The 18,753-nt window shown below is 51.4% G+C and overlaps 1 protein-coding gene across 1 annotated transcript in view; it reads left to right on the top strand.

The window, feature by feature from the left end:
* Lars2 (leucyl-tRNA synthetase 2, mitochondrial) overlaps window positions 1-18,753 on the top strand; it is a gene marked incomplete in the record, with an annotated part of 104,831 nt that overhangs the window by 77,735 nt on the left and 8,343 nt on the right. The window contains 5 exon segments of the mRNA XM_013513567.1: window positions 401-516; window positions 1,679-1,962; window positions 6,995-7,093; window positions 9,709-9,846; window positions 17,312-17,412. Of these exon segments, the coding sequence (XP_013369021.1) occupies window positions 401-516; window positions 1,679-1,962; window positions 6,995-7,093; window positions 9,709-9,846; window positions 17,312-17,412 (738 nt within the window).

Genomic DNA, 18,753 nt, shown 5'->3' with positions numbered 1-18,753 from the left:
GCGTGGCGGGGGCCGAAGGGTCGGTGTCCATGCGGAACAAAACAGTCACCAGCTCTAGACGCCTGGGCCTGGTGGGTGCCTAGGGTCTGGTGTCCCTGCTCCCCTAGTGAGGGCCACTGTCCTCGTCACTGCGGGACTGAAAGAGGGGCCTCTCAGGTGCTCGTGATCCGCTGTTCCAGGGACCTGAGGTACGTTAGCATTCACAGCTATTGAAAAAAACCAGGCAAAGGAAACGGACTAAAGGAAGCAGCGTGTCGGGCAGGGCGTGAATGGCTGTGGTCTCCAACCTGTAAACTAGCAGAGAGGCCTCCTGTGGGAAGCTCGGCTGGCCAAGCGCCAGCACTGTTGTTCTTGGTGACGGGGGCACGTGCAAAGATGTGTTGTGCTCCCCGCCCCGCAGGAATTCCCAGCACCAGCCCGGAGGACGCCCGCCTGGCCCACGCCCTGCGCCTGACCTACTCCGACGTCATCGAGACCCTGCCAGATGGCACGGAAAGGCTGAGAAGTTCTGCCGAGGTGGGTGCCCGGCCTGTGCCTAGGAACTCCTTTCTGGACCCCTGGCCTTTTCCTGCAGAGCCCGTGACATCTTGCCCTTGCTTCTTTGTGAGAACAAAATGTAGTGTTGCCTTGGTTCACAAACTTGATGCTTCCCACGATTCCAGTCGCAAATCAAATTGGTCTCAAACTAAATCAAATTCATTGGCCAGGTTCACTGTTCACCTTATGGGAAAATTTGATTCTAAACTCTCAGAAATCCTCCTGCCTCAGCTTCCCTAATGCTGAGATTACAGGCATGCGCCACCACGCCCAGCATGGTTTTTATTTTTATGAGTTCATCTTTGCAGGGCGTACTGATTCCATGCCTCATGGGGAGCTGTGCATGGACGGAACACATCTTCTTTCTTGTCCCTTGTCCCTGCTCCCTGTCTCTCTCGGTGCCCTTCCTGAGGGTGCTGCAGTTTCTCGAAGAGATGACTGCAGTTGGCTCCTCTTCCCAGGGAGAGATCTGGTCTTTCCCGACCACCTTTTCCACCTGACTTGAACTCGTGTAGAAATGAAGAGAAGGTCTGAGTTACGTCATCCGGTCGGGGTGGCTTCCTGACAGCTTGGGACAGCAGCGCTGGAAGATGGTGCGAGTGTGCAGGACTGGAGACCGCTGTGCCCTGCCGTCCCAGGCTGCTCGGGCTGGCGAAAGGGAACTGCCTTTGGCACTGTCGGCGTTCCCGGCTGCTGTCCGCGAAGCGGGAGCGTTTGGGTATGAGAAAGGAGCGGCCTGTCTCTCGGAGCCCCCGATGGCCCCGTTGCCTTCAGGGTACTGAGCTTCGCCCCCCTAGGTGTTCCTCCTCCAGCGGGGAGGTTATTTCCGGTGCGCACCGGGCCGGCTCCGCTGGTGCCAGAGTGCTGGGATTTGCTTGTCTCTGCGAGTACTACAGGGCCCGGCCCCAGCGTGCTTTTAGGACCTCTCCTGAAAGATTTTAATTTCTTCTAAAATCGAAGAACTTTTGGGGCCAAAAATTATATTCGTCTTTGTATCGGTGCCGTCATAAAGTGCAACCTCTGATATCTTCTTAAGGGGGGGCTGGCCGTGGCTGAGGCACCAGGGCTCAGAAAGTGGGGTGCGGCCTGCGCATGCGCGCGGCGGCTCAGCTCGGGGTGGCCAGCGTGTCCCCTCCCGCAGTTCACAGGTCTCACGCGGCAGGAGGCCTTCCTGGCCGTCACCCGGAAAGCGCGGCAGATGCGCGTGGGCGGCCACGTGACGAGCGACAAGCTGAAGGACTGGCTGATCTCGCGGCAGCGGTACTGGGGCACGCCGATCCCCGTCGTGCACTGCCCGGCCTGCGGCCCGGTGCCCGTGCCCCTCGAGGACCTGCCCGTGACCCTGCCCAGCTGCGCCTCCTTCACAGGCAAGGGCGGCTCCCCGCTGGCCGCGGCTTCCGAGTGGGTGAACTGCACCTGCCCGAGGTAAGGCGCCGCGACCCCGCGGGGACAGTACCGTCCCCCGCGCCTCCCGGGTGGCTTTGAAACTTGGATGGGAAGCAGGAGCTCGGGGAGCCCCGGGCCACTGGCGGGAATTCCCACCCCCCGGGTAAGGTGGGAATGTGGGCTCCAGGAGGAGACGCCCCCTCTCCGCTGACACAGTGAGGAAGACTTCCGTGCTGGCCGGGGCAGGAGGGGTGGCAGGTTTCCCAGGCTTGCATACTTCCTGGAGAAGGCAGAGGCCAGGGCTGACAGCCGCTGGGCAGTGCTACCAGGTGAGGTGGCACAGAGGGTGGGCTGCAGCCACCATGTCCAGCAGATGGCTCTCACTCGTATGTGTCAGTAGCCGGTGTCTTGTACATATGGACAAGAAGTCCATAACACATCTTCCTTCTTTCTCTTGTCCTTTCTCCGCTCCCTCTGCATCTCTCGGTCCCCTTCCCCTTGGCTAAAGCGCTATCTCCGTTTCCCATTATCCACCTTTTTGTCTTGCTCTTTATATATACTTTGGGTTTCTCATAAAGAAACCACACGATATTTAAGCGCGTGTGTCTGATTTATTGCACTTAACATTACAGTCTCAAGGTGCATCTGTTTTCTTACAAATTGACCTAAATCTATCCTTCTTTATGGCAGAGTAGTACTCCATGGTGTGGAAATACCACATTTTCACTATCCATTTGTCTGTTGGTGGACATACAGGCCTCTTCCGAGAATTAGCTGTTATAAACTGTGCGGCCGTGAACATGGCTGGGCATGGATCACTGTAACTCGATGTCTTTAACTCCTTCAGGAAGACACCTAGAAGGGATGTAGCTGGGTAGAATGGAATTTCTCGTTTTAGTTTTCTGAGAGTCTCCGTATGGATTCACACAGTGGTGCTAAGGGTGGATTCTTGACTCTTGAGCTCCAAGGCCTTGGAGAGGGGGGCAGTCTCTTAACCACTTGAAATACAGAGTGGGGGGGTGTGTGGCTTCGATGTCATAGTCCCAGGATTACAGGGGATTAGTGGAGAGGACGCACTGGACAGCACCCGCTCCCTGGTGTTCAAATGCTGCTCCTGCCTTCACCGACATTGCCGCCTGCCAGGGGCCTCTTTCTCGTCACCTACTATCTTGGTTACTTTTCTCTCCTTGCTGAGACAAAACATCCAGCGCCCAAAATGAAGCAAGGAAAGGTTTATTTAGCTTTTAGTGGTGGCTCCCAGGCAGAAAATAACAAAGCAAGAGCAAAGGGGGGAATGGCAGTGTGTGCAAGCCTCTTTCTCTCCCTTATACTGTAAGCAGGCGACACCCCCACCCAGGGGGTGGCACTCACATGGTTAATCTTCTGAACTTCTCACGTTAACACAATGAACAACATCCTAGAGCAGGAAGGGCGTGTCCTTTGCACCCCAGAACTGCTGAGTCACTTAGCCAAACCTGTAGACTCCCCAAGTTGACCCAGTGTATCAGCCGCAACACTCCACCCCTTGTCAACTTGGCAACCAGAGGCATTTCTTTAAACCAGTTTCCAGGCACAAAGACATTATATTCCATTAGAACCATAACATTTCACACCCTAAAGACTCATGCACATCCCCTTATGCAAAAGGCATTTAGTCCATCTGCAAGAGTTGCCAAAGTCCTAACAGTTTCAGCACTGCTGAAGAGTCCAAGTCCCAAGTCTCCTCCAAGATGTAAGGCAAACTCTTAGCTGTGACCCCTGTACAAATGAAAAGTTAAATACTTCCAACATTCAATGGCACAAAATAAACAGTACCATTCTAAAAGGTACAAACGGGGACACAGCATTGGTACCAAAGCAAGTCCAAAATCCAGCAGGGCTAACGTTATGTCCTATAGTTCCATGACCAGCATCTGAAGCAACTTGTGGCACATTGTGAGCTCCAAAGCGCTTGTATGAGTCCACCCCTGTGGCACTTCTGGTGGTTACAGCTTCCACGGCTTCTCTCTTAGGCCTGGTTTGCTCCCTCCTTGCAGCTTTCCTTTGATGATGCACAGACCTGACTTTTCTAAACTTCTGAGGTCTCAAAGCGCACCTTCACACTCACAGCCTCACACACTGCCCCCTCGGGCACACACTGCCTGGGCTCCAAGGCCTTCTGAAATCTGGGTGGAAGCCTCTTTAACCTCAGAACTCTTGCACTCACCATGCACCTAAAGCCAGGGCCACGGGGATGATGCCAAGGTCTGCTGCCACCTGGAGCAGTAGCCAAGCTTTCCTCTCTCTTGGCTGTAGGGGTCAAGTGCCTGGATCACTGGGCACTCTGAATCCAATTCTGAGGAACAAATTTTCTATGCTGCTGTCATTCTGGAATCTGGTGCCGCTGCCACCATTCTGAAACATGGTGCTCAGCAGGTTTCTTCTCAAGGCCAGGTCTGTCACCTTTGCAGTTTTGAGGCTGCACAGGGTGGAGACTTGCTGCTTCCTGTGATGCCTTCAGGCCATCTTTTCTATTCTCCTGTTCCTTCTCAGCAATAGAGATCTCCTCAGCCTTATCTTTGCAGTCCACAGCTTTACTGGAGCTTCCTTTCTGGCCAAACTCACAACATTTTTAAATCATCCTGCTGGGCTCTTTGCTCTTGATTCTCAATATAAATCTGGCTAAAAGCCCCCAGCAATAGCCATGCCACTTCCCCAACATTCGACTGCCTTGAAATTTCTTTTGCCAGATTAATCACTCCACTGCCACCCTTAGTCTCAGTCTTAGGCAAAGTCTCTGGACATGAGCAAATGGAGACAAACTTTCTGCCAAGCCATAACACATATCGTCTGGAGTCCAACGACCAATGAAGTTCTTCTTGCCAGCAGAAACCTCCCGAACCCGGTCTTTACTGGCAGGATTTCTATCAGCTTTCTGATCTTCTGAGCTCTGACCAGAATCTCCCAAACAGAATAGCCGAAGGTGTTCGAGCTCTACTCTTTCAGGCAACATCTCCGAACCTTTCCAAACTCTTCCCACAAGCCATTTCTGAAGGCTCTTGAACCATATGGTCAGGTATAGTCACAGCAACGACCCCACTCCTCTGGTACCAAATTCTGTTTTGGTTACTTTTCTCGTTGCTGAGACAAAACACACAACACCCAAAATGAAGGAAGGAAAGGTTTATTTAGCTTACAGTGGTGGCTCGAGGCAGAAGATAACAAAGCAGCAAGAGCAAAGAGGGGAATGGCAGTGCTTGTAAGCCTCTTTCCCTCCCTGATATTGTAAGCAGGCGACCCCCACCCAGGGGGCGGCACTCACATAGTTAACCTTCTAAACTTCTCACGTTGACACAATGAACAACATCCTAGAGCACGAAGGGCGTGTCCTCTGCACCCCAGGATGCAGCACTGCTGAGTCACTTAGCCAAGCCTCTAGACTCCCCAAGTTGACACAATGTATCACCCATAACACCTGGTTCCAGTGTCCACACTGGGACAAGGTGGTTGTCTTCAGGCTCAGCAAGGCCTGGAAAGGAGCTGTCAGGATGGTCAGCCAGAAGCCAGCAGTTTCTATCATAATATTTTCTCCCTCGCTGATACCCATGCACAAATGAGGTGAGGAAGAAAAAGTCGCCTTTATCTTCTAATTATTTCCCAAAATAGTGTCTGCGTTCTGGCGACCACACTCCAGATAAAAAGACCTGGATTTGTCTGTAGGTAAACTGTTGAGATCAGCGGCTCTGGGTGGCAGGAACCAGGGTCCCAGGCTTTGCTGACAAGCTCGTGTCCAGCAGGAGACCCCAGAACTAAAATGCAAGCTCTTGGGGTCCTGAACCCCACCGCACCCACAGCTCTGAGCTCTCTGCTCAGCCCCCTTGATTTAATCAGCGGACATGGGCACCAGGACGAGGGGTTGGCTTTCCCTTCTGTAGTATTTGAAAAACTGATACGAACAGCTTCACAAATGCTACACAGAAGACACAGCCTTTTTTGTTTTATAATTAAAAACAGACTCAAGTCCTTGCACGTTTAGTTAGCAGAACATCCGTCATTTCCTCCCCCTCCCCGCTCTCGGGGAACCCGAGGACGCTCCCTGCCTGAAGTCCTGTGTATGGGGGCAGCTGGCCTCTCACTCCTGCAGAGGGTCCCCGTCGAGAGCTGGCTGGGCTGTGGACTGCTGACCTGGGCCAAGGTCCTGGGGTGGAGCCCCCGTGCTAGGCCCGACTAGAGCCAGCCCCTCCGCTTCCTGGGTGGAGTGGCTTTCAGCGCCCAGTTCTGACCCACACCCCTCAGGGTGATCTAAGAGTCGGTTTGGCCCTAGGACAGAGATTTGTTTTCTTCTCCACCCTTCACACGGAGGAGGCTGTCTCCACCCTCAGTGAAGAGCCCACCTTTGGGCAGCGCTGTGCTCAGAAATTCAGAACAACCAGCTCCCCGCGGGACTTACGGTTTGCAATGTTTGCTGATTTCTGTGGCGATCACACCCCCAGCAGAGCTCATTTCAGGCCGTAAACTTCATGTGGTCTGATGCAGAGTTGAGACAAGAGGCTGACAGTTGATTCCCACGAGCTGGTCGGGGCTGGGTCTGGTACACCCCCGCCTTGAGGGCTTCCAGGGTCATTTGTCTTCCTGGGCTGCCGGGTAGAGTCCTGCATCCCTCGCCCTAGCACAGCAGTGGAAAAGAAAACCAAGTTCCTTTTACAGCGGCCTCGCTGCATTTGGTCCTGAATTTCTCTTCATACATTGATTTGCTTAAAAGCGTCCTAAAGTTGGCAGTGGTTGGAGGCACCCTGTGCCTACATAGTCAGCAGCATACAAAAGACACCGCCCTGTCTCACCCTTGCGGGTGGTTAGATTTTCTACCAGGTTAACTGAAGAGAAGTAGAGAATAAGCTTTGAAATATAGAAGACTGAAATTTTCATGTTGCAGGGTTGCTTCAAACATCAGCTTTCTCTGCATTACCTTCTCGTGATGTGGCCTTGTTATAACATTTAAAATTCCTGCTCAGCACGGCTCTCTCGAAAGCTGGTGGGAAACTGCATTACAATGTAAAGAGAGTCCAGCTGATGAACTCTGTTCATTTCCTAGGTGCAAGGGAGCAGCCAGGAGAGAGACAGACACGATGGACACCTTTGTTGACTCCGCGTGGTACTACTTCCGGTACACAGACCCCCGGAACGCTCACAGGTGATGCCCCTGCTTGGTCCCCAAGCGTGTGTCACCTGGGGCCCCCAAGGGACGGGCCCCGCGATGGAATTAGAACCGTCTGGACAGGATATAGGCAGAGGAGCCCACAGGCCAGGGTACAGAGGTGACGGGAAGGGAGCAGCAGGAGCGCTGGGGTCGAGGTCCCCGAGTCCTGGGAGCAGCCAGGCAGCGCAGGCTGGTGGGAGCCCTGCACAGGTGCAGACGCCGCAGTGGGACGGTCTCCGTGCAGGTGCAGCGTAGCGGCAGCGCACTGGCCTTGGTGAGCCAGGCCCTGGGTTTGATCGCCAGGACTACAAAACCAAGCAAAAAAGGAAAAAGAAAGCCAGGCTCCAGTAAAGGCAGCGTGCTAAATTCCCTGCCAAGTGCGTCCCCATGTAAGACAGGCAGACAGGAAACGGGAGGGCGCTCTCGCCGCTCCATCCTTACTGTGTGCTGCGTTACCGCTGTCATCCTGTAACGTGGTTTTCCTAAAATAACGCAGTAACTGCAGGGAGCGCGCAGGGTAAGGGTTGGGAGAGCTGAGGGGCGTCGCCACTTGTCTCACACAGTCAGTAGGTAGCTCCGAAGTGGGTGAATCCATAAGGAAGATGAACATAGCTCTTAAATAATGGTCTGAAGAAGCAGCTGAAGAGTCAAAAGTGGGTAAGGGACAGCTCAGGAGGAAGGGGAATCCTGGGGCTGAAGACCTGTTTGTGTGATAAATCTTGCACGTACCATTTGATTGTGTGGACAGGTGTGTGTGTGAACGCGCATGTCTGAGTTTTTGTTTTTTGTTTTTGGTTTTGGTTTTGGTTTTTTTGTCTTTTTTGAGACAGGGTCTTGCTATATAGTTCAGGCTGGCCTTAAGCTCACTTTGTAGCCCAGGCTGGTCTCAAACTCAAAACGATCCTCCTGCCTCAGCCTCCCAAGTGCTAGGATTACAGGCATGTGCCACCATGCCCGGCACGCATGCCTGAGTGCATGCATGTCTCTTTGAAACAAAAAAGTAAAAAATTAATGGAAAGAGCTTAAAAGGACCTTGCTGGGTGGCTCTTGTCCATGGTAGGAGTGCTCTGGAGCCCTATCGGGGGCATACAGAAACGCTGCCTTATTCTTTATTGGCTGCAAAATAATATTCTCTGGTGAGAGGGGCGCTCCTGCCCTCCCTTGGCGGAACCCTGACCTGGAGTACTGCGGTCCGTGATTGGAGCCCTTAGGACGTGAGTGGGATGCAGAGTCTGTGGTCTCCTGTGCAGGCACAAAGGGTGCCGGCTCACCCACCCAGGGGCCCTCCTTGGTGGCCATCCTTCGAGGAGGGACAGGGGTGCTCCCCATGGAGGAGCAGCCGGCTGGGATCACCCGTCTCAGCTCCTCAGCCTTCATACAGAGGCGCGACGCCAGCACCATGCAGGCCCGTGGCTGGTTCCAGGGACGTCTGGGGACCTCCGTGGCTGCCCACTTGTGACCAGCCCAGAGCCTTCCTCGCCCGCTAAGCCTGCGCACGGCCCAGGCTCCCGCTAGCTTGGGTTCCGGGTAGAACATCCGTCGTAGCTGCTGCTACTGTCAACATCCCACCCCTTAATTTATCCCAAAACTGTTCCCAGCCAAATATCGTCCTTCACTTCCTCTCCGTTGCCTGGATCCGCAGTCATATTTCTTGAGGGAACCATTTTTTCACAAAGAAAAAAATTGTTTTAACCCACCAGAATGTTGGCATAGTAACTGGAGGAGAGACACAGCTACCGCCAGACAACCTGCTGAGGGCTCTGGGGACCAGGGCCCTGGGCTGGGGCAGGGAGAAGCCACAAGAGCCAAAGCCTCAAGGTACCAACCTGAAAAGGCAAAGGGCTGCGCAACCGCCAACCGCACGGGAAGTCACGGCGCGGGGAGTGGAGGGTCCATCCCACCCAGTGCTGCCCTCTTCCTCCAGGGTTCTAGCTGGAAGATGGGGAGGTGGCGTCTCCTCCCTTCTCCTCTCCTCCCCTCTCCTTGCCTGTTAGGCGCAGGCCTGGAGGGAGCCTGCCTTTTAGAGTCTGCGTTGGCCTAAAGGTATCCACAGGTGAGAGCTGCTGGGCTCGTTTATGACAGCTGGACCCTCAGTGCGCTTCCGTGCATTCGGTGAGCACATACACAGGCTCCTGCTGACTATTTTAAAGCTACTTTTAAATGTAAGACTGAATTTGTTTTAAATTGAATTTTAGCATCTGCACATTAGTCTATTCTGAGTGCCACCTGGCCCTCTATTGGTAAGAACTCAGATATCTCAATTGTGTAATCCTAAGAAAAATTAACATACATCTAGATATTCAAATAGGCGTCATACTGCGATACCCTTTTGTTAGTATGTTTTTCTCTTCTTCTCATTTTATATGGAAATTTCACTTACTAAACATGCCAGCTGTGTCTTCTGTAGCCATCTATACAGATTCATAAGTTAACACTGGTCCAACCCCTTTTTTCCTTTATTACATAGCTTTTTTTTACTATATTGTTAAATGAGAATCAGTCTTTCCCCAACATAATTCATCTCGGGGCCATGCACGTTGCAGTAGGGCTGCCTGACGTACTCGGCTGGGGCAGAGTGGCTTTTAAATGTCCATTTCTCTTTCTTCCAGCCCTTTTGACACCGCGCTGGCAGACTTCTGGATGCCTGTGGATCTGTACATCGGCGGGAAAGAACACGCTGTCATGCACTTATTCTATGCAAGATTCTTTAGTCATTTTTGCCATGACCAAAAAATGGTCAGACACAGGTGAGCGTTTATACTACTTTTTGTTTTTGTCTTTTTGAGACAGGGTCTTACTATGCAGTTCAGCAGCCTTGAGCTCACCTTGTAGCCCAGGCTGGTCTCAAACTCACAATGATCCTCCTGCCTCAGCCTCCCTAGTGCTGGGATTACAGGCGTGTGCCACCATGCCTGGCGGTGCATTTATGCTACTTTGCAGAAGAATTAAGTTCACCAGTGGTGGCCTGAAACTAAGTCAGTTCTTCAGAAGCAAGGTAAGGATGTGTAGGACTGGAATTGTGCCTTAGAGGTCATCACCAGCCTTAGCGATCTGAGCTACGTTTATCCACGTTGCTTACTGGTTCTAGAATGTGATGTTGCACACCCACACAGAACCCAGCCTTCAGGCCTTCTCTGTTGTGTAGCTGAGGTTGGGAGGGAGCTTCAGAGTTTTACTTGTGAGGCAGAGGAGTGGCCTATGATGTTACAAGGGGTGCTAGAAAGCTATGGTAAATATATAAAATGAAAAATATTAGCCAGATATGGTGGCGCAGGCCTGTAATCCCAGCACTCAGGAGGCTGAGGCAGGAGGATCACTGTGAGTTCAAGGCCAGCCTGGGCTACAAGGTGAGCTCAAGGCCAGCCTGAACTGCATAGGGAGACCCTGTCTCAGAAAGAAAAAAAAACTCCTCCCAGCATTCTGGCCACTTTCTGAAACAATTCTGGGGTCCTCTTTCCTGAGCATCTTTATAAAGTATGATCAAAAATATGGTATCCAACAGATAGGCAGCTCATCATAAAAACTTGCCTCAGTGTCCTCATCCACCTTATTCACCGGCTGTGGCACCATGTGATTTCAGCTCTTCACACATGAGAATGACCATGAAAGGGAAATGTTTTAAATCGGCTCAGGACGGTGAGGCTGCCAGGACAGCACCTTCATGAAAGAATACTCCAGAGCTGCTTCAGAAAGTGGCAAGAAAGATGGGATGAGTGTGGTCAAAGCAAGGGAGTGTTTTGAGGGGGGTTCATGGCAATGTGTCTTTCCTGTAATAATTTTTTTTTTACTCAGACACCTTATTTTTTTATCACACTCCATACATAGATTTATATAGGATCTCATGTGAGGTCCTGCTTATCATCCGGTCTCTCTGTCTAATCTCTGCTTCTGTGCTTGGCTGAAATCTGCCTTTGTAGCTCACTCTGATAAATGTACACAATGAGCTGGAAGATAGAGAATCACAGTGTGTACCCACTGGTACATTCTTTTCCTCTTGGCCTGTGGTCTGTTTCCTCATAACATAAAAATAAAGTGTATGCTCCTTAATGTATAGTAAAGGTGTATTTAAGATATGATACAATGTAAGGACTAAAATGGACCCCGTGTCCTCTCAGTTAGGAAGGAGATGTCATGTTACTTGAGAACACCCAGGATCCCTCTCCCTACACCCGTCCTCCCCATCAGCTAACACTTAGTCCTCAATCTCACATTATTTTCTTACTCTTCTTTATAAATTGATGACTTCTGATAAATTTTTAACAGCACACATTGTTTGGTTTGCCCGGCTTTGAACCTGACGTGAGTACAATCACACTTCACAGTCTTGCTTTCATTGCCCCGCGTCCCTTGAGAGTCAGCGACGTCGGTGCGTGAGGTGCTGACTGCTTCCTGTCCTACGGGATGGAGAGGAAACTCGGGTGTGGTATGCGTCTCCACGGCTTCACTGGAGGCCGCGGGGCTATCGTGTGCAGCGGACCGTGTGCTCTCGCCCGTGTGTCAGGGTGGAGTGGCTCTGTCGTCACAGGACACACACTTGGTCTGCTTCGCTGTGAACACCAAACCCTTTCTGGATTTTTAGATTTTGCTCCTCACTTCATGAGTTACACTTGAATTGAAAGGTACAGATTACTTCAGAAAGTTCAGCATTTTAAAATATGTTCATGGATCTCTGTGCTTCCTTCCCGTGAAACCCGTCTGTGTGGCCGTGGGCCCTTATCTGTTGCGGGTTGTTTTATTGATTTGTAGGAGTTCCTTAAAGATCCTGGACACGAATCCCTTTTTAGCTGTATGGAAGTATTTTTTCCTAGTTCTCGGCTCGTCTTATTTTTATGTCTTCCGATGGACACGCTCTTGATGTGGGGCTTCAGAATGCTAAGATGACCTCTCGCTCCGCGGCTGTTGCTCTGGGTGTCACAGTACCGTCAGTGGGACACGCTGCCTCTCCCCACCGAGTGCCCTGTCCCGTAACCCGTAACCTGCGTGGTCACACACAGGGCCTGGCTCGAGCAGCTTGTTGGCCCTGCGGTCTCTTGGCTCTTGGCCAGGCCAGTTGCAGGCTACTGTGTTCGAAGTCTTTAAATCTGCAGAGGAACGCACTTCTTCGTTCTTTCTCTTCGGGAGAGTGGCGCTTGGTCGGAGCTGCACTGACACCGTGTTTTCTCCAGTGCGTTCCCTCGGCCTCCCATTTTGCGTCGCTGACCTTCATTCTGAAATCATTCTCGTTTTTTGAAATATATGCTTAAAAAAAAATATATATATATATATGCTTTAGGATAGCTTTTGTTTCTTCTAATGAAGGTCCATTTGTCTAAAAATATACTCATTTCGGCCGAACTTTTTAAAACATCTGTGCGTGCATGCGATGCCAGGGATCGAACCTGGGGCCTCCCGTACACTGCACCTGTGCTGCCATCGAGCTGCCCTGCACCCCTCGGCGGCCTCACTCCCTGCCACATCCGCGAGGCTGACGTGAAGCCACGGGTGGTAGTGTCATCTGTCGGTGACACCCCTGCCCTGCTGCCCTCCCCAGCGCTGGTGCTCTGAAGCCTGCTGCTCCCTCTGGGTCTGGATTTCTTTCCAGTCATCCTGCTTGGATCTGGGCTCCTGTGATCTGAAGGGTGGGACCCTAAAAGCTCTGTCACGGTTCCTGCAGATATTGTCCCCTCCTCGCCCCACTTCCATAAGGAGACAGAGCTCAGCTGCCTCTGCCCGGCCGCACACCGCTCCTTTCGCGCCAGCGTCTCTTTCTCCCCCACCTCTGACTTCCAAGGTCTAATCTGCTGATTCAGCCATCCTGTGAGTTTTGTTTCAGTTGTAATGTTCTTCATTTCTAGAAGTTCTCCTTTATTGTTTTTACAGTCTTGTCATATTTCAGGCCTTTATTTCCAAACATATATTAAACGTAACTTGTACTGTATCTGACTGATACTGCTGTGTTCTAAGGTGACCATGGGTCTCATTTAATCTTTTATTGTTTCTCCTTTTCTCACTCATGGTGCTTGTTCTCTTGGGGAGAGTGTTGGGGTGAGGGTGTGATTCTGTGCGTGTGTACGTGTGTCAGTACTAAGGACTGAACTAGGGTCTTCACACTGAACTATATTCTGAGCCCTTTTTAATTCTGATTTTGAGACAGAGTCATTAAGTTGCCAAGCGGGGCTCTAATTTGCCATCCTCCTGCCTCAGCCTCCCAGAGTGCTGGGATGATAGGTGTGCACTGCCTCTGGTGATCTCTAACAGAGCTGCCTGCCTTGCCCCTTTATGTGCACAAGTCCTTCAGCACCTCTGCTAGAGATGATCTGTGCTGGTGTCTCCTATTTCCTGGATGGTCGGACGCTGCCCTCCATGATCACGGTCACTTCAAAGCAGGCTCTGCCTGAGGTTTTCTGGGCTGTGCAGGTAGCATGGATCTGGTCCCAGACCCACCTGAGGGCCAGCCTGTGGCCCCAGACTCCCTGCCAGCTCTGAAGTTCATCAGCATAAGAATCCAGGCTTTCTTGTCTGCCATGCTGCTAGAAGCATAATTCTGGGTCATCCATTAAAATGTTTCTTAATTACAGAGAAAGAGAGGGAAGGGGGAATGTCTGATTATCACCCTGTCTAGATAACCCATATTAACAACAATATCCCAGCTACTCAGGAGGCTGAGGCAGGAAGATTCAAGGCCAACAGCATAGTGAGACCCTGAGTAATAAATGTTAAGATGAAAAAATTTTACCCACACAGGAGGTAAATTTGCTGTCTCTCCCTGCCTGCACCCACCCTCTATTCCTTTCCTCATTTAAGGGTCTTTTGATTTCTTTCAGAAAAATATTTTGCATATCTCCACGTGTGCATTTTATTGATACACTTGTTTTTTAAAAAATATGGAAAACTTCATGAATTTGCGTGTCATCCTTGCACAGGGGCCATGCTAATCTTCTCTGTATCGTTCCAATTTTAGTATATGTGCTGCCGAAGCAATATGATATACTCATTTTAAAGATTGTAGCTGGGCGTGGTGGCGCCCGCCTGTAATCCCAGCACTCAGGAGGCAGAGGCAGGAGGATCGTTGCAAGTTTGAGACCAGCCTGGGCTACAAAGTAAGCTCAAGGCCAGCCTGAACTGCATAGAGAGACCCTGTCTCAAAAAGACAAAAAAATATATATATATTTATTGCCTATGTCTTTTTCTCTTTTAATAATATAGCACAGTGGTCTTTCCAAATCAGCACACACAAATCTCCCATCTTTTAAATTTATGCATGGTATACCATAATTTATTTAAGTAGTCACTTATTTTTCCAGTTATTATTACCAAAAAAAGGTCCACTGACCCTCATTATCTATGATCTTTCCAGGTATTTGGGAGCTTATCTGTAGGTCAAGTCCTAACTGTAGGCCAAGGAATATATGTGTTTAAAATTTTGATAGATTAAAAAATACAGGGCTTCAACCCCGCTGTGACGCAGGGCCCCGGAGCCGCTCCCTGACTCCATGCGAACAAGTGGGTTAAAAGAAGTCTACTGTAGAGAAAACTAATTTAGGAGGTAAATTAAATGCTTAAACTAATTTTCCCCCCATTAGTCACAGAGCCCTTTTATGTAAAAATAAACTGAGCTGCATGAGAAGGACACAAAACATATTCGCAGCGCTGCTGGTGTCTGAGTTAGCTGCAGTGTCCGAGCCTCAGGCCGTAGACTCACAGCCCAGCACCGCACGTCTTACCTATGGAAACGAGTTCACCGACTGGAGATTACCCTGGGGACTGTGTCGTGTACTGTCCTGCTCTTGTGGACATCATGGACACTCTTTTGGGACAGGGGAGTTTTGAGATAGGCTATGTAGTCTAGGCCGGCCTCCAACTCTCAGCAATCCTCCTGCCTCAGCCTCCCAGGTACCTGGATTACAGTCATGCTCTAGCACACCCAGCATATCATATATTCATAGTGAACAATTCTTTAAATAAGTGGAGCTTAATGTCTTGACATAAACAGGTAAAAGTCTCTATTCTTGGAAAGAAACGTCCTCCTTGAGAAAGTGAGAATTGAGTACGGGTTAAGGTTACAGACCCAGTGCCACATGAGGACATTTACCTCTCAGGGAGGGCTAAGAACAAAGACCACGTTTCTGGCTCCTTAACCATAGGGCATATTTCTGTCACTTTCTGAATAATTATTTGTGGAAGTAATAACCAATTAAACAGTGACCAACTACCCTCTGGGACAGGGCCGCTCCTAGCCTCAGGACGAAGGTCGGAGTGAGCCATCTGGGGTGACCCTGCAGTGCTGGGGCCCAGAGAAGACACAGGTTCCCATGGGTGCTAGAATTCCCTTAACTCTTCACAGTCTCACTCTGTAGTCCAGGCTGGCCTTAAACTCATTATGTAACCCAGGCTACCCTCAAACTTGTGATGTTCCTCCTGCCTCAGCCTCCTAGAGAGTTCTGAAAGATGAAGCTGGAGGAGTGCAGCCTGCAACAGAGCCACTGGGTTTAATCAGGTGCTGGCAGGTTGCAATTCTGCACATGCCCAGGAGGGGGCGGGGGTGGGCCACCTGGCAAAGGCTGGTGCAGCCAGGTTCTGGGCTCAAGGCTTGATTTTAATCCTCCTCCTCTTTCTCTTTACCATTGGCTCCAGACTGTGCCTCCTTCCTCCTTTCCCAGGATGTCTTCATTGTTTTATTTGCGGGGATCAAGCATGTGCTACACCAGGCCCCAGTGTTTCTGTGACAAGTGACCGAGGCCACTGCACTCCTTGGCCGTACAAGCTCTCTTTAGGGTTGAGTCTGTTGTGTTCGTTGTGCCCTTAGGTTTAAACCTGGGGCTGGCTGATTGGCCGGGCAGGGGCGGTGGTGGCAGAGCTAGCAGCCTGCACTGCCTGCATCCACCCTTACGCCTGCGCGGTGTTTGTCTGAGCAGGCCCCTGTATTATGCTGGCTCTAATTCCTTGGGTGCATACCAGGAGTGCATAGCGGTGTCACAGAGTAACTCTGCTTAGTGTTTTGAGGGGGGTTTGATGGGCTGGGGTTTTTGTTTGTTTTTTTTTTTTTTTTGAGACAAGATCTTGCTATATATCTCGGCTGGCCTCAAACTTGTGGCAATCTTCCTGTCTCAGCCTGCCGTGTACCAGGCCACACCAGCATTTATTGTTTTCTCTGTGTTCTTGATGACAGCTGTTTCCACTGGGTGAGATGGACTCTGGGTGTGGTTCTGATTTGTTTCTCTGGTGGCTAAAGATGTTGAACATTTTCTTCACATATTTACTAGCCGTTTGTATTTTGAGAAGCACCTTTCAATTCATTTGCCCATTTATTGTTAGAGCTATGTGACTTTTTTTTGGTGTTTGGTTTTTTGAGTTCTTTAAATATTCTAGATGTTAATCCTGTTAGAATAGCTGGCAAAACCCTTCTCCCACTCCATCGCTGTCTCTTGCTATTCAGAGCTCTAGAGGCTGTTGCCCTTGCTGTTCAAAACCTTTTTCATTGGATGTAGTCCCATTTGTGGGTTCTTGCTATTATTTCCTGAGTATCAGAGTCCTAGTCAGGAAGTCTTTGGTTGTGCCAATGGCTTCAACTTTTCCTAGATTTTCTTAACTTCACTATTCAACCAGGAAGGGTTTTGTTTAAACTACTTTTTACAGACAACATAAATAAAATATAATCACCCATACTGCAGAACAAGCTTGCTATTTTTAAAAGTGAGCGAGATCCACATACCATTATGGAAAAACCAATCTGTGCTGGTAGGCGAAGTTGCACAAAGCCATGCAGGGATCACCTGTCTGACCCCAAGACCCCGTCCTCGTGAGGGGTGAACACACGCTTCTGGGCTCACGGGCATCCAGAAGTCTGCAGGCGCCCACGACTGCCACCACCTTGAGGGCACCTGCTCCCCGAGGGGTGTGTGGCTTTGTGGGGTTAAAACACTTGCAAGCTGGCGCCATGGGCCAGGGGAAGGAAGAAGGTAAGAACCTCACAGCCGAGCCAAGGGTGGTTCCTAAGCTGCTGGGGATTTCCATGCTGCGTGCCACCTGATCCTCCCTCCCAGCACTCAGGCAAGTCTCCTGACGCCCGTTTTATGGACTGGCAAACTGAGCCTGAACGGCGAATGGCTGGGGCCCACAGAGGTGGGACTGAGATGTGCAGCCACCACGGGGCCTTGCAAAGCCGAGACCCCGGCCCTCCGGCAGTGCCGCTCTGAGCAGCCAGGGCCTCCAGTGTCCCTCTCTCGTCCTCAGGGAGCCCTTCCACAAGCTGCTGGCACAGGGCCTCATCAAGGGACAGACGTTCCGCCTGCCGTCCGGACAGTACCTGCCACGAGAGCAAGTGGACCTCACAGGTGAGAGTCCCCAGCCCTCAGCTTTGCTGGCCCTGGCCAGTCCTCAGGGAACAAGGAAGCTGCCAGTGTGCCCCAGCACAGACCGAGGAAAGGAATCAAGCTGGGGCGCGTAACCCTCAGCCCTGAAGGAAGTGCTCTCTGTTGTGGGCACGGTTGCCCAGAGGGAGCTGTTCAGTTTGTGCACCGCACTAAGGCACCCGGCCAAGGGAAATTCGAACACTTGCCAAACTGCACATTTGAGGGCCACCCCTCCAGGAGAGAGCGTCTTGCTCTATCTCCTCAGCTTCTCTGTGCCGAAAGACCCTTTTCCAGTGTGCACAACCGCGCTACAAAGGCCAGACCGCCCGCAGAACCTATTCCAGGACATCCGAGTCCTGAGCCCCACGTCCTGGTCCTGGGCCAGGCAGGGTTGTGATGTCTCTTCCCGTGAGGACTTGCGCTTGGTGAGGTTGCAGAGATGGGAGGCGGGGTTCCACTGGTCCCTTGTGGAGCTCAGTCACAGTCAGGAACAGAAACGGCCAGCAGGAGGCGACCTCCCCAAGCAGCCGTGCACACAGGTGACTGCGCCTCTGCTGTCCCGGGGCCTCCCAGTTCCAGAGGACCGGGTCCCCCCTGCCCGATTCCCATTGTAAAGTGACTTTGGGGACACAGTGGCCAGAGAGCTCATGGCTCAGAGCCCGGGGACATCGGTTCCCAGGAAGAGGCTCAGCCAGCCGCTGTCCTCTGCGCTCCCACCCGCCTGGCATGGGACAAGGTTCTCTCATCCAGACTGGGCCACCAGAGCTTCTGCTGCCAGAACCGTGGGGCCGGGCTGTGCTGGGGAGAGCCTCGACCACAGAGGGCCACCGCGCCAGCCTGTGCGCCCTGATGGCAATCCCGCGGGGAGCCGCGGGGGCCTCCTGGAGGCCCGAGCCCAGCTGCCTCCTGTGAGCCGAGCCGCAGAGGGCAGTCCTACTTCTCTTTTTGTTCATAAATAACATGCTTGTAAAGGGGGGATTTGTTTTTCTAGAAAAAGGTGGCACCATCCATCATAACTGTGTTTATTTATAAAGGGCTCTGGGAGGGAGGGACGCGCATCCATTTCAAAATCAAAACATCCTGCCGGGCTTGGTGGCACACTCCTGTGATCGCAGCACTTGGGAAGCTGAGGCAGGAGGATCTTTGTGAGCTGGAGACCAGCCTAGACTACAAAGTGACCTCAAGGCCAGCCTGAACTGCATGGTGAGACCCTGTCTCAAAAAGACAAAAAAAAAATCTTCATGCCACAGTAGAGAAGAGGCCTTGTGAGAGTCTTCAAATGACACTTATCCTTGCTTGCCCCGTTTCTTTCTTTGTTCCTTT

This window comes from Chinchilla lanigera, unplaced genomic scaffold, assembly GCF_000276665.1.
Source record: "Chinchilla lanigera isolate Chin_1 unplaced genomic scaffold, ChiLan1.0 scaffold00019, whole genome shotgun sequence".
Taxonomy (NCBI): domain Eukaryota; kingdom Metazoa; phylum Chordata; class Mammalia; order Rodentia; family Chinchillidae; genus Chinchilla; species Chinchilla lanigera.
The sequence above is the reverse complement of the archived record's forward strand: the minus strand, read 5'-3'. Positions and strand labels throughout refer to the sequence as shown.